Source organism: Salvia hispanica, chromosome 4 (genome assembly GCF_023119035.1).
Source record: "Salvia hispanica cultivar TCC Black 2014 chromosome 4, UniMelb_Shisp_WGS_1.0, whole genome shotgun sequence".
NCBI classification, from domain to species: domain Eukaryota; kingdom Viridiplantae; phylum Streptophyta; class Magnoliopsida; order Lamiales; family Lamiaceae; genus Salvia; species Salvia hispanica.
The window spans coordinates 25,490,170-25,505,745 of record NC_062968.1 but is presented as its reverse complement, the minus strand read 5'-3'; the positions used below and the strand labels follow the sequence as shown (position 1 = coordinate 25,505,745).

The window sequence follows — 15,576 nt, the reverse complement described above, 5'->3', positions numbered from 1 at the left end:
ATATAGAGACTAATTTTAATACCATTCCAAGATATAGAGTAGTATTAATTTTTTTTAGCAATAATTTTGGGGGCATGCACTAATAAATTAGTTCATTTGGCCAACAAAGCGAGATACTAGCATTAATTTTTCTTCTACTAGGAGTATTTATTTATTTTCACGAAGAGAAATCTAAACTTTCTAAAATTTAAATCTGCTATTTAATTTTCCTAGGAAAAATATTTTAAATTGAAAAGCATTTTGGGCCAAACAGCCAAATGTGGGCTTATATAAATTGAATACACACTGTAGTGATAGATTTCGAATTGAATAGCATCGGAGTGAAAAAAATGGCGGGAAATGCGACGATGGCTGCCGCGGAGGCGTCCAAACCGAAGGTCGACGGCCAACCGGAGGTGTGCTGGAGGACAGAAGTCGATCACAACCTCAAGCGGCTGCAATCGCTTCTATTTGGCGCGGACGTGGCTCTGGAGAAGGGCGATTTTGGCTCGGCGCAAGCGCTGTCCCTCTCGCTCATAGGCTTCCTCGACTCTCACTCGCGAAGTTCGGTAGATGAGGCCTTCATCCGACCTATCCGCCGCGAAGCCGTATCCAGGCTCGGCTCGGCTCGGAAAGCCTCCATTCCCGATTCCGATCGGTATGGTTTTCAGCTCTTCTATTGAGTGGAGTGGAGTGGCGTAAATTAGGCTTGATTTACATATGATTTAACTAGGAAATCATTTAGATCTGTTTTGTTTATGGCTGAAACTGAGTTATTATGTACTTTGTTTTCTATTATAGATTTCGTTTCCGGAAAGGAAAATGTATGTTTTATATGAAGAATATGAAGCTCACTGTTGTTCGATAAGTATATTTTTTAATTATGTTCTAATTTGCACGTTTAGCTTGACGACAATGGATGAAACTTTTTATCGCATTCTGATGATTAGTTGGTGTACATTTTGTTAGAAGTGGCGAAGAAAAAGAAAAAGAAAAATGAAACATGCATATAACCTAGTTTGAGTATCCTCGAGTAAATGAGATTGATCTTATCTTTTCAGTCACAGACTAAACAGAGTGTCATTTATGATAATAATGAATTTGATTTACATTCTGTACTACTTCAGCCAAGCATTTGCGCAAGCAGGCAAAGATATAGGCCCTATATTTCGAAATAAGGCTGGTATTGACTTAGAGAAGATCAAGCAGTCGAGGTATTTCCGGTCACTTTCCCAAGAGTCATGTGAAAGAACTGCGTATGGATTGGTAAGTTGTGTGTGATCATTGTATGTTGAACTAGTTTTACTCATAGACGGGCATCCAACTTGTGTTTGCTTTTGTACAATGTTGAAAATGATTTTCAGTAATTACATGCTGTTTCTGAAACCTTTTCTTCATTTTTCTCAGAGAAAAGAATCTGCCAAGCAGGAAGGTGTGAAAGCCTCAAAAACTCTTGTACAGTCAAAACTGACTTCCTTGTATGGAAATGGTTACAAAGAAACTAATCCAAATTTCATGAAAGATAAGCACTCTGAGGATTGTGTTGTTATTGAAAAAAATCATTCGAGTCACAACTTTCGGCAGAACCATTCTATGTCTCCCATCACTATAGCTGAGGATGGGGAAGGAGCTTATGGGGTTAATTTTAGGACCAAACGCTTACATCGGGAAAGTAGTAGTCCTAGAATTGAAAATGTAAAATCCCCGTCATGTGAAGAAGCTGATGTTGATGCTCCTGGTAAAGGATTTGTTACTGCTAGAGCAAAACTGGTATGCTCTTCATGTACTGAGCTATCTTCAATATTCTCTTGATTCTGCTATTATTTTTTATATCACGGGCAGTACCTTATCCACTACACTCATTCTCCAGTGTAAATTTATTATGTATTAGAAGGCGACTTTAGTTTACTTACTGTAATGCCTTTCTTTTTATCATCTGAAGCTGATTCTGGTAGTATGTCATATCAAGTGTTCTTATCTTTTGTTAGAAGTAGATGTTGATCTTTCTTCTACACATTGCTCAAGTAACTAAGAGTACATCGGTAACTAGAACCTTGGCTGCAGCATAAGCTTTTCTTAATAATCTAAAGGATTCCAAAGTACATAGTATAGACTATAGACCTATGTCTGTAATCAGACTGATCAAATTCCGTTTGGTCTGTCATGCCTAGGAAATGGAGGCTAGGCAAAACAGAGGCTTAAATGGATCCCCAAGTGCATCCATCTCACCTCAAACTGATGCTGGAACTCAGAGAGGCTATGGAGCCAGATCTTATAACTATACCAGACGTGGTGTCAGGGGTAATTTTGTTCCTCCCATCAGGTCAAATGGGAATAACACTGGCAATACGACTTCACGAAATGCTGGGAAGAATGAAGATACATTAGATGACTCAACGAAAAGATGGTATGGTATATATCAGTTGACTTTTGAAATTTCTAACTTTGGTCGAATTGATCTGTGTTCCTTAACAAAGCTTCACGTATCAATAATTGTTAGAGAACACAACATTATCCCTCCTTCCCCTCTCCTAATTGATGGGAAGAGGGGAATTAGTACTTCCTGTTACTCATCGTGCAAGGTTTACAGTGCCATTGTGTATCTTAATGTAGTATGGAGTTGCTTTGTGGCCCTGATGGTCAGCTTCCTGAAAAGTTAAGAAATTTGGAACCTCGGCTTATTGAGCATGTCAGCAACGAGATCATGGATAGGGATCCCAATGTCCGCTGGGAAGATATTGGTAATGCCAAATTGTAATAAGATCCTCTATTTTTTAGAAATATATTCCTCTAGATGGTCTGACTTTTCCATGTGTGCATGTGTAATACTCGAAGCTGGTTTGGATCATGCAAAGAAATGTGTAACTGAGATGGTGATATGGCCTCTGCTGCGTCCTGATATATTTAAAGGTTGTCGTTCTCCAGGCCGTGGTCTTCTCCTTTTCGGACCTCCTGTAAGTGTATAATAGTACTCTATGAAATATGTTTGCCAGATAAAACAAGATTGCTGCTTATTTCATTTTCTTCCTTGCTACAGGGAACTGGTAAAACTATGATAGGAAAAGCAATAGCTGGAGAGGCTAAAGCCACCTTTTTCTACATATCAGCCAGTTCATTGACTAGCAAATGGGTATGTTTTTGTGCTGGAACCTCTGTGATTGGTTACACAAATTGAACTAATTTAGTTGAGAGTTATATATACATTTCTTTTTCAGTCAGAATTGCGGAAATCATAGCTCTGAATAAAATATATAGGCAACAGATATATGTAATACATAGAATCTTATGATGGTTATGCTGTTTTATTGACAATCATAGCAATCCTATGGCGAACCAGGCATGATGTCTGGATTAATTCTCCAAGATAAATTCTTATGCTATATTATACGGACACAAGTAGCAATGTCTAAAACTGATGTTCTCGATGATCACATTCAAATTGATGGTTGCAGATAGGCGAGGGTGAGAAACTTGTAAGAGCACTTTTTGGTGTTGCAAGCTGCCGCCAGCCTGCTGTGATATTTGTGGATGAAATTGACTCTCTTCTATCTCAGGTAACATGGGATCCTCCTATTAACAAATTTGGACTTCCTATAAAGAGAGTGAAGACTCATACCACTTTGCTCCTTTTCTCTTGCTTTTCTTTCTTTGTTTTTGTCTACCTGAAAATTGAAGTTGTTTAAAAGTTGAGTTGATATAGGGTGCAAGAGTGTCTGATATTGTATTTAACATTTACTATGATAGATGTCTGTTTCAGTTTCGTAAAATATGTCCGAGTTTAGGTTCTTGTAACGATGAACAACTATATGTAAAATAATATTTTGTTTACCCTTGTGGGAGCATGTTCTTTGTCATGGTAATATCAGAATATCCTGGGTTCTACATTATCTTTTCCTATTTCAATTACTCTTGAAGAATGACAATTTATTGTTTGTGGCAGCGTAAATCAGAAGGCGAACACGAATCCAGTAGGCGATTGAAAACGCAGTTCCTCATTGAAATGGAAGGCTTTGACAGTGGCAGCGAACAAATTCTATTAATAGGTTATTGCTGCACTCTTCATCTGCAATGTTTTTACTTAAGATTTGTTACATAAAACAACTCGTAGCTGCTAAATTTTTACAGACAATTTAATCTGAATCTGAGTCATTAAGTTCAGGAATCTTGTATAGACACTGCTAGTTGTTGCTTGAATATGGTTGATCATTCCAAAAAATCTTTTTATCTGCATGCTTTTTCTTATGTTTGTGATTATATGTGCTTATTTCCTAACATCACTGATACAGGAGCAACTAATAGACCTCAAGAACTAGATGAGGCTGCGAGACGACGACTGACAAAGAGACTGTATATTCCACTCCCCACTACAGGTCCACAATAAAACTATCTGCCTGATTTTGAACATCACTTTGCATTAACCTTAACTATTTTTCTGTTTCTCAAATCTGATACTCAGAAGCAAGATCCTGGATCATAAAGAACCTACTTGAGAAAGATGGACTGTTCAACCTTTCAAATGAAGACACTGATACTATCTGCAGATTAACTGAAGGTAGAACTAACCACTAAACAACTACTCCCTCCCCCTAGCAATAAGAGTCTCATTTTGCTATTTTGGTCCGTCCGTCGTTAAATCATGATCCACACTCCACTAACTTTTTTAACTTAAAACCTGTTTTGGAGTAGCTTTTTGTCGAAATCACATTCATCATTTCAGATTGTTTTCAGGCTACTCGGGATCTGATATGAAGAACCTGGTGAAAGATGCATCCATGGGTCCGCTTAGAGAGGCTCTTAAACAGGGTATTGAAATCACGAAGCTGAAAAAAGAAGATATGAGGCCAGTAAATCTTCAGGTAACAACACCATAGTAAACTAATTCTCCTTCCGTCCACTGTCTTGTCTTGGCAGTGGACAGTACGAGTTTTAATTCAAAACTGATAAAGTAGGATGAAGATGAGAGAAAAAGTGGTTCACATTATTAGAGTTAAAAAATTACCAAAATGGAAGTTGATTAATTTATGCAAACGACCCAAGATGGAAATAACACGAGTGTTGCTTGTGCACGGAGGGAGTATATCATAATGTTATGTGTGAGATTGTTCCATGACCAATTTGAGACCAATCTCTCTCGATTTAAACTATTTTTTCCAGTATCTTTGGTGGATTTGAATTCTCATACAGTTAGTTGACATCTCTCTCTCTGTCTCTCTAGGACTTTGAGAAGGCGTTGCAAGAAGTGAGGCCATCAGTCTCACTCAATGAACTGGGAACTTATGTGAAGTGGAACGAGCAGTTTGGCAGCTTGTCGCTTTAGGGGCCATCATTAAATATAACGAATTGAAATCTGAGCTTGATATAAGATGTGGTATGTCCTTCTAATAATATTTTGACAAATAAACATATACATTGACCCCACCTCCGACTAGAAGCATATATGGCTATGCAATATATGGAAAATTTGGATATTCCACATATAATAATCCATATATATAAACATAGTTAACGGAAGAAATTTAATTTGATTTGAAAATTTTGAATGTCTCATATATATAATACATATAATATATATGCACACATAAATTAAACATACTTCATCATAATTTAGCAGAATTGATGAATTTTTTATTTATTTTTTTAGTTAAGTAATATGTTCTTAAATTCATATCTTATTTAATTCTTGCAACATAATAATTTAGCAGAATTGATGAATTTTTTATTTTTATTTTTAGTTAAGTAATATGTTCTTCAATTCATAATTCTTGCAACGAGATAAATTTGTAGTTATTATAAATTCTACATAATTAGTTTTTTAAAGTTTTTACTTTTTACTTATTGTTGATATCTTTTAAACAATATAATCTCCTTTTAATTGCATAAAAATAAGCTTTTGAATTTGTTAATTATTTTTATTATATATGAACTATCTTTATATTTTATTGTGTGAAGTGATAGCAATAAAAATGAAAAAAATACCATCAATTATGTGCAATGCTAACAATAAATAATAAAAGCAAATACTATCATATAAATTGGTCATTAGACTTTTTAAGTTTTATTTCTACACAATAGCAGCAATAATCATTTTTTAAATTGATGTGAAATATTTAAGTGCATAGAGAAATAAAGACGTGAATGAGTACATATATGTGTATTTATGAGTTATGACTGTATGGAGTATGCAAATTTACCATATTTTGCATCGCCACGTATGCTTCTAGTTAGAGGTTGGATTAATGTATATATTTATTTATTAAAATATTATTTGAAGGACATACCACATCATATTTCCACATGGTATTCCTGGACCACTGAATATTTTCTCATATTAGAGGGAACAAGTCAATACACAGACACAAGATTCATTAATTGTTCACTTATTTAACAATTGACAAAATATTAAATTATGACATTTGAATTTTGTTGTAAATCATATGATCCATGTAGAAAATAAAATTATTTTGGTTCATTTTAGTGATTTATGAATATTAACTTTTTTTTTTTTAATGATATTGACACCTAATATCATGGATTTTTAAAAAAGTTGGATTTTTTCCTATAAACTTTGAAATTAGCAAATAATATCACGAACTTTACCATGTGTTTATTATTTTCCACCAGTGAAAAAATTACGGCTATATTAAATTTGGAGGGTGTGCTTCAAGAAAAACTATTCTCAAATATTGAAAATCTTGAAACTCTCGAAGTTGTTGTCGAGAAATTACGAAAAAAAATCCTTATTATCATGGTATTATTTGCCGGAATTTTTTTATTGGTGGGAAATAACAAACTCGGGATAAAATTCGTGATACTATTTACAAATTTCAAAGTTCGTGGGAAAAACCCAACTTTTTAAAAATTCCATGATATTAGGTGTTAATATCCCTTCTTTTTATTACTCTATATTAATAAAATAACAAGTGTGTCAATATGTATTAAGTAATGTACTAAGTACAAGACTATGGGAACAAAGTGGTGGTACTAATGGGACAAGTAAATATTAAGCCAAATACATGATAATTTATTGATATACTACACTATTAGTCTAAATATGTTAATTGTTTTACAAATTGATGAGTCAAGACAGCTTTATAATGATTTATACACATTTATAGTGTCTGTTGCTTCTGTTGAGAAATATAAAATCAGGTTACATTAGGAAAATAAAGAGTACGTAACAGTAGGAGCAAGTAAAAGCAGAAGAAGAATGTCCGATACTAATTGAAAGAAACAATGATTCATGCCATACATAACTTCAAATATTAATCATGGAAGATGTCTTGGGAGCTGCTGTAGGTGCGACACTTCTAGAATTATTGGAGGAGTTGAATGAATACAGAGATTTGAAACGTGGAGCTAGAGAAGAGTTTGAGGAGTTCCTTAAGCAGGATCAATACTTTGAGAAGTTGGATCTCATTTATCAAGTGCAAGATGCTATTGAGTTTTGGCTTGCAAAGAAAGAGTTTGTATCGGTAACTTTCACCGAATTGTTTATCTTTTGCCACTAAAATGGAACAAGAAATTATGATGTTTAGGCAGCAAATACAGCCAGTTGCAGACATGATAGGGCAGAGGAGCTAGGAAATCCAACATACACCCGGTACCAGCTCGCAGATCCCCGTCGTCCCCGTGAACAAGGTTTAATTTCCCTTGTTTTCACTACTACACATTTTCCCCCTATTTTTTACTGGATTATTGAGGATGACAATGTGTTTGGCTGATACAATAATATTCTTGCCTTGCCTGCCTTAGGTAACTCGCACTACCTTAACCTTCCTTCCTTTCATAGAATAATAGCATTTGTGCTAAATCCAGTAAGAGTAGTATCACATCGTAGCATTTAATTACAATTATCAACCCAAGTGAATGTCAAATACTCCATATAAGAGTGCTAAAAACTAAAACTATGGATTGATTGAAATTAGCCTATGTACATTGTATGCATTTCAAAAAACATAATTCCAAAATGGCAGGAACTTGATTCATATCTTAATCATGATATATATACTCTACTACACTACTCATAAGTTTGTTGTTGTAATGCACATCATTATTCATTATATTACTACTATTGAAATGTTAATAAGCAACCAACCTTATTTTCTCTTGGTTAATAGGAAGCTCCATCCCCATAAGGCTTTGTCAAAAACACTGTATGCTTTCAAGAGGAATATGAGATTATAAACAAGCTCTTGGATGAGAAGTACGGGCTTGACGTCATCAGCATCACAAGTATGCCTGGTATCGGGAAGACAACTTTTGCCCGGAAGGCTTTTGAGCATGAAAAGTTTGCCTCAGAATTCAAATTCCGCTTTTGGATTGATGTCACTGACAATTTCAATAGAGTGGAGGCTCTTCATTCCATCCTCAAGAAAATAACCGGCGAAGGAGAAGCAACGTGTCCCAAAGATGAGAATTACCTGGTCGAATTAGTTCACAAGAGCTTGGAGAATACAAGCTTCTTGCTAGTCATCGACGATGTTGGGAGGCTCGAAGAATGGGATCAAATGAAAGAAATTTTGCCCAAGGAAAAGGGCAAAGTCTTGTTGCTTACCGGCTATTATGATGTTGCTGCCGGAGCTAACATTCACATAAAGCCCAACCATTGGGTGGTCTAAGCCAAGAGGAGAGTTCTTCCCTATTGAAATTGCAAGTTTTCGGCAAGCTTGAAGATTGTGATGCAGAGCTAGAAGAGGTGGTGAACGTTGTAGTCCAAAGGTGAGGAGGAGTGCCACTGGTCATCTTGGTGATTGGAGGAGTCCTAAAAAAAATCTTTGCACAGATCCGCTCGATCGTTGCAATTAAGAGAGGATAGTCAAAGATATCAACGAGGGTGAATGAGGTCATGCAAGAAGAAGGTTATCACAAAATATCAGATTCTTTGGACAAGTTTTACAGAAAGCTGAGCCGACAGAATCTGTTTTCTATACACGGGGTTGTTCTCCAATTTGGATAGAGAAGTTGACACATACAACTACTACTACCTCCCTCCCGCATTAACTCCCTCCCGCATTAACTGTCATATTTACTTTTTGGCCATATAAGAGTGCTAAAAACCAAAACAGTAAAATATCGATTTCACCCCCTAAACGATGTCAGATGACCAAAATCCATCATATGCACCGTGCGAATTTCAAGTCATTCTGACGACGTGCGAATTTCGATTCCAAATGCCGATTCGCATGCACCGTGCGAACTTCAAGTCATTTTGACACCGATGGTTTTAGCCCGATTTCTACATTCGAACTACATCATATGTACTATGTATTTCAAAAATAGAATTTCAAAAAGGCAAGAACTTGATTCATATCTTAGTCATGATATACGCTATACATCATTATTCATTATATTAGTACTACTGAAATGTTGATCAGCAACCAACCTTTCTTTCTCTTTGTTAACAGGAAGCTCCGCCCCCATGGAACTTTGTCAAAAATATTATATGCTTTTAAGAGGAAAATGAGATTATAAACAAGCTCTCGGATGAGAAGGATGGGTTTGACGTCAGCACCGTCACGTGTACGCCTAGTATCGGGAAGACAACATTTGCCTGGAAGACTTTTGAGCATGAAAAGGTTGTCTCATAATTCAAATTCCGCTTTTGGATTGATGTCACTGACAGTTTCAATAGAGTGGAGGCTCTTCATTCCATCCTCAAAAGAATATAACCGGTGAAGGAGAAGCAACGTGTCCCGAAGAAGAGAATTACCTGGTCGAAAGCTTGGAGAATACAAGCTTCTTGCTAGTCATCGACGATGTTGGGAGGCTCGAAGAATGGGATCAGATGAAAGAAATTTTGCCCAAGGAAAAGGGCAAAGTCTTGTTGATAACTGGTGATTATGATGTTGCTGCCGGAGCTAACATTCACATGAAGCCCCACCATTGGGTGGTCTAAGCCAAGAGGAGAGTTCTTCCCTATTGCAAGTTTTCGGCAAGCTTGAAGATTGTGATGCAGAGCTAGAAGAGGTGGTGAACGTTGTAGCCCAAAGGTGAGGAGAGTGCCACTGGTCATCTTGGTGATTGGAGGAGTCCTAAATTGAATCTTTGCACAGATCCGCTCGATCGTTGCAATTAAGAGAGGATAGTCAAAGATATCAACGAGGGTGAATGTGGTTCTGTAAGAAGAAGGTTATCACAAAATATCATATTCTTTGGACAAGATTTACAGAAAGCTGAGCTGACATAATCTGTATTCATTCTGTACACGGGGTTGTTCCCGTCATATAAAATTTAGACTCCTCCAATTTGGATAGAGAAGTTGACACATACAACTACTACTACCTCCGTCCCGCATTAACTGCCACATTTAATTTTCTGCACTCGTTTTGTAAAAATGATAATAAATAGTTAAAGTTGAGAAATAGTAAAATAAGAGAGAGAATAAGATAGAGAAAATCTTATTTACATTATTCTCTCTCTTACTTTACTATTTCTCTACTTTAACTATTTATTACTCCCTCCGTCTCATAATAATTGTTATTCTTTTTCTTGAATTTATTCCAATCTCAATAAACATCAATAAAAAAACATTTAATTATGTCTTTTATAACAAAACTTTCCAAATGAAAACCTACTCCACATATTAATCATAACCTTGGCATATAAACTTGCAAAATGTCATAAAACCCAAAAAATTTGGTCAATTTTTGATCAAGCACACAACTTATAAAAACGTGTACTATTAAACAACATACTACGTGCATAAGACGAACATACTGACCATCTCCACTTCTCGTAGAATATATACACAATACCACTAGTATATATTACTATGGAACATAGTAAATTTAACACTAGTAGTACTAATTGTTTTGTAAGTTGTGAGATTCACCATATATAATCAAAATTTAGTGAACAATTTTCAATCTTGAAAGTTTATCTCTTTCTTGAGAGTGCTCTGTCAACATTCATTTTAGTTGGAAAAAAGCAGTAGATTTCTCCCCTTTTTGTCTTTTACAGTTTTTCAACATGAGACCATCTTGCAATGGAGGAAGAGCAGGGGTAATATGGTAATTCCACTCCAATTAAAGATGGTAGAGAAAAAAAGAGAGAGAGCAGTGGTTGTTTGAAAAAAATACCATCAATTATGTGCAATGCTAACAATAAATAATAAAAGTAAATCCTATCATATAAATTGGTGATTAGACTTTTTAAAATTTATTTCTACACAATAGCAGCAATAATCATTTTTTAAATTGATGTGAAATATTTAAGTGCATAGAGAAATAAAGACGTGAATGTGTATATATATGTATATTTATGACTATGGAATATGCAAATTTATCATATTTTAATATAAAATAAACATAGTAAAAATGAGTAAGACTAAAACATCCTTGGATTTACATTTAAGGTTAAAAGTGAGGGAAAAGGGTATAAAAGTCTTAAAATAGTGAAAAGGGGTCTGAAATTATATTATACTCATACGTAGAGTCTTACCATGCATTTTTTTAAACATGGATACCTCAAGCGTTCGGCTTGTCATACGTAGGAGTCAATTTTATAGTTCACTCTATTTATTAAAATATTATTGAAAGAACATACCACATCATATATCCATGTGGTATTCTTGTACCACTGAATATTTTCTCAATATTAGCAAACTAAATATTTGTATTGCAATATTTTAAACGATTTGTGGTATATATAATAATAATATACTCGTGGTGTATCTCAACCGATTATCAGCAGTAAATTTGAACAAATTATTTAATTAAAAAGCTATGTTAAGCTGTAAAACATTAGAATTAATATATTTAAAAACATCATTCAACTATATATCTCAACCGATGATCAACAGAATATATATCTCAATTTAAATCGCACCAAGAAATATTATTATAATTAAAAACAGAGTTTAACACAAATTTTGTGCTAGGAAAATAAATATTTGAATTTTTTTCTATTTTGTTTTGTTTTCTTGTTATTTTTTGCTACAAATTTATAATAAAAATATTTAATTGAGTGTACCTCAATAAAACCTTAAAACAATTGCCCAAATCCAGAATCCGAATCTCCCACCACTTCTCACTGTCAGAACTATCAAATCGCAGCTTCGATAATGGCAGGAAGCGGCGTTGGGAACCCTAACACAGCCCCCAAAATACTGCTAGCAAAGCCCGGCCTTGTCGCCGCCGGAAAATTCAATCGAGGCGGCGGAGCCGAGGAGGACGGCGCGGCGCTGCGCTCTCGCCTCCCCTCCGTTGGGTCTCTGAATCTCCTCTCCGATTCCTGGGATTTTCAGATTGATCGATTTCTACCGGTCAGTAGCATCAAATTGGATTTCCCTTTTCAGCTTATTTTACTGAAAATATGGCATTGTGCAGTTTTTGACGGACAACACTGAGTTTACCGTGGTGGGTGTGATTGGCCCACCGGGTGTGGGGAAATCAACCATTTTGAATGAAATTTATGGCTTTGATTCTTCCTCGCCAGGTATCTGCCTTTTTACAACTCTTCAAGATTCAATTTTTGGTGATTGATGAAACGCAACTTAGTTTCTCAGGGTTCGAGTCATCTCGGGTAGATGGTGAACCATTATCCATCCTCTTTTTATTAAAAAAAAATAAAAAATCAATTTTAGGGTAATTTGTAATTGCTAGTAATACTTTAGCTTTATGTATTCTCACTGAATTTCTATAATTTGAGCTGACTTTACTTGACTTATATCCCATTGAACGGTTAGGATCGTGGAAATCCAAGTATCGAAGATAAAAATAGTCAATTGTGTAGGTTATGGATAGTTTCGAATGTAGAAATTTTTGTAGTGTTCTTTTAGTTCGAGGGGTGTTCGGTCGTAAGTAGTTTAGGACAGTAAGAAAGATGGCTGACTGGCTGAGTAGTTAGAGATCGTTGCTGGCGTTATATAGTGTGATGTCATATTCTAATATTATGTTGCAGAGTTTAGATTTATGGCTTTCGTTTTGTTTTGGTTACGTAGTTTCGTTTGAAGTGTTAGGGAAGCATTCTTTTATGTAGAGTAAAATTCTTTATGCGCAGCGAAAAATGGTTGAGAATTGGTGATTGTGGCATGATTTGTTAACTATGGCGTAAAGATTATATTTTATGGTTTCAAATGTAGCGTTTCCTTTGTTTTTGGTTGTTTTGGAGGCGTTTGGTCGTTGATTGCTTACAAACAGTAAAATCGGCTATGAACATTAATAGAGATGGCTGATATTGGAGATTGTGGCAGGTATGCTGCCTCCTTTTGGCGTGGAATCGGAGGAAACAAGGGTGATGGCTAGGCATTTAACGGTAGGAATCGAGCCCAGGGTCTCCTCCGAAAGGATCATACTTCTCGATACACAGGTTATTTCACATGTTAAAATTTATTGCAAACGGGATACGTGTAGTTTGTACTTTGTAGGAATGAGTTGTGAATAGCCCCTTCGTTTATGATATGCAGCCCGTATTTAGTCCCTCGGTTTTAGCAGAGATGATTAGGCCCGATGGGTCATCCACAATCTCAGTAATAAGTGGCGAATCATTATCTGCAGAGCTAGCTCATGAGATGATGAGCATACAGGTAACTGCCTTCCAAAAACATGACTATTAGAGTTGAGCTTCTTCGTCTATGCCTTTCCTCGTAGTTCTAAGCCTATAATGAAGCAATTAAGGTTCGTACGAAATCATTGATGGAGCTAGTGTTTTTTCTATCTGTGCTGCAAGGACTCATTCTAGCTTGGCGTTCTGCTTGCATCTGTTTGTCATATTATCATCGTGGTATCTGAGGGAGTTCACGATGCCAGCATGTGGCGCTTGATGATGACGGTACCCACCTTTTTTTATACTATTCTTCATTTTTTTTCTTGATTAAAGTGATTATCAATATCTGTTTGAATTCTTTGTTTTTAATCGGAATTAGTATATGTGTACGAGCCATTAAGAGACAGGGTTATATGGTGTTTATTTTGGGCAATAGCTTATTTAGAATATGGTAACAGCACTGCGCCTAAACTTACGAATTTCGCCCAATTCTGGTTTTGCACGTGAACTACCAATTCTTACTCTAAACAACGTAATTTGGTGTCTGCGTCGATCCAGCTAGCCACAATGACATCAATTCATTGGAAATTGACAACCATGTGAAAAATTTGAGCTATTTAATGTTCGTGTATTTGGAGGCAAGTTTTTCCGTTCATGAGAAGAACCGAAATTGGGTGAAAGTTTGATTCTTAGAATAAGATAGGGTAATCCATAATCCACCATATACATTGATAGATCCAACAAGTTTTGATTTTGTTTGATCATTTCGATACTCTATTGGGGATGTCAATCGGGCCAACTCATCGATTCCCGGGTAACCTCTCCTCTGGTTGCGGACTAATTGGATCAGCCCACGAGTTTTGTGGCTGCACTGACATCCTTATATTTGAACGTATCGTATTTATCAATCTTATCCATGATTCAAAGTAAACGTCCCCTTATATTTCTCATACTATTGCCTTTCAAGCAGGTGAATCTATTAAAACACGGCATACCCGATCCGTCTTCCACGACTCTGTCTCATCCACAGAGCTCCGACAAAGAAGCTGCTAACAAGCCTCTGGTGGAGAGCGGAGACGAATACATGGCTGCTCCCATTTTTGTGCACACGAGGGTCCGCGACCACGACAACACTCCACAGAACTCTCAGGCGCTGCAGAAAGCCCTCGCACAGTGCTTTGGCACGTCCCGGTCTGTGAGTGAAGGCCAAGATGCAGCGAGAGGCGCTCAGGACAAGAAACTGTTTCTTGTCCCGGCCAAGGGTAAAGATGGCTCGTCTAGGCCGCTCTACGAAAGCTATGCATCTGCCCTTTGGAAAGTGAGGGATCAGGTCTCCTCTCCCTCTCTCCCCCTCTCTCACTCTGTGTGCATTTGTGTGAAGATGTGGGATTGCTTATGGCCATGAACCAATTTTCAGGTGTTGTCGATGACCACGTCGTCGTTTTCACGGACGGTTTCAGAGCGTGAGTGGCTGAAGAACTCCGGCAAGGTATGGGAGCTGATCAAGAATTCTCCAACTATTGCAGATTATTGCGCTACGCTTCAAACATCTGGTTTATATAGGAAATAGCTCTCTGTCGTATTAAATCAAGCATTAGTCACGACTTTTCATATCAATTTTCTCCATATTTTTTATACTAGACTGAAGTTTGATAAATTGGGTTATTTCTGTATAATAGCGATATTATGAGCCATTTTTCATACGTATGATTAAAATTCGGGTTATTTAGATGTAACTGGTGCTGTAGTATATATCAAAATGAGTACTTTTAGTTATTATTAGTAGTTGATTTCTGTACCCTTGCACATTGTATTGTTACATATTTTAGCTAAAAAAAAAGAAATTGAAGCCTAGTGGTTAGAAAATTCATGCTATATATCAAATTCGAGTATGTAATTGTCTGTGCAATTAAAAATACACCGTAGGCGAAGTCAACTATTCTTCCTCTCTTTTAGGTACATTATGTCCTTACAACGATATTTCTTATAGAAGTATTATAAAATTTTATACAGTATTATTTTGTGAGTTAAGTACAATAACAATTAAGAAAAATAAGTCACACATAAGGAATCAACAATTTAATTAACCGTGCCGACCACTAATCATCGACT

General features: G+C 36.1%; 2 protein-coding genes across 3 annotated transcripts; both read left to right on the top strand.

Moving 5' to 3' along the window:
- The first annotated feature begins 314 nt into the window (after positions 1 to 314).
- On the top strand, positions 315 to 5,512 carry LOC125222624 (ATPase family AAA domain-containing protein FIGL1). Its single transcript, XM_048125340.1, has 13 exons — positions 315 to 637; positions 1,107 to 1,245; positions 1,387 to 1,749; positions 2,151 to 2,386; positions 2,593 to 2,720; positions 2,815 to 2,933; positions 3,017 to 3,109; positions 3,432 to 3,533; positions 3,920 to 4,022; positions 4,266 to 4,349; positions 4,436 to 4,531; positions 4,708 to 4,835; positions 5,195 to 5,512. Exons 1-13 carry the CDS (start codon positions 330 to 332, stop codon positions 5,294 to 5,296), a joined length of 2,001 nt encoding a protein of 666 aa, XP_047981297.1. The 5' UTR covers positions 315 to 329; the 3' UTR covers positions 5,297 to 5,512.
- Positions 5,513 to 11,961: 6,449 nt separating this feature from the next.
- Positions 11,962 to 15,258, top strand: LOC125219483 (nonsense-mediated mRNA decay factor SMG9-like). 2 transcript variants are annotated; one of them, XM_048121462.1, is made up of 7 exons: positions 11,962 to 12,241; positions 12,306 to 12,414; positions 13,172 to 13,287; positions 13,385 to 13,504; positions 13,660 to 13,749; positions 14,432 to 14,794; positions 14,882 to 15,258. In XM_048121462.1, the coding sequence occupies exons 1-7, from the start codon at positions 12,041 to 12,043 to the stop codon at positions 15,032 to 15,034; spliced, it is 1,152 nt and encodes a 383-aa protein (XP_047977419.1). In that variant the 5' UTR covers positions 11,962 to 12,040; the 3' UTR covers positions 15,035 to 15,258. The 2 variants fall into 2 exon arrangements, with proteins under 2 accessions (XP_047977419.1, XP_047977422.1); XM_048121465.1 differs by having other exon boundaries at positions 11,963 to 12,241; positions 14,435 to 14,794.
- The last annotated feature ends 318 nt before the right edge of the window (positions 15,259 to 15,576 follow it).

Coding starts and splice junctions, on each gene's coding strand:
- LOC125222624 (XM_048125340.1), top strand. CDS start 330: ATGGCGGGAAATGCGACGATGGCTGCCGCGGAGGCGTCCAAACCGAAG. Junction 638..1,106: donor TCCATTCCCGATTCCGATCG/GTATGGTTTTCA, acceptor GTACTACTTCAG/CCAAGCATTTGCGCAAGCAG. Junction 3,110..3,431: donor GTTCATTGACTAGCAAATGG/GTATGTTTTTGT, acceptor TGATGGTTGCAG/ATAGGCGAGGGTGAGAAACT.
- LOC125219483 (XM_048121462.1), top strand. CDS start 12,041: ATGGCAGGAAGCGGCGTTGGGAACCCTAACACAGCCCCCAAAATACTG. Junction 12,242..12,305: donor AGATTGATCGATTTCTACCG/GTCAGTAGCATC, acceptor GGCATTGTGCAG/TTTTTGACGGACAACACTGA. Junction 12,415..13,171: donor CTTTGATTCTTCCTCGCCAG/GTATCTGCCTTT, acceptor AGATTGTGGCAG/GTATGCTGCCTCCTTTTGGC.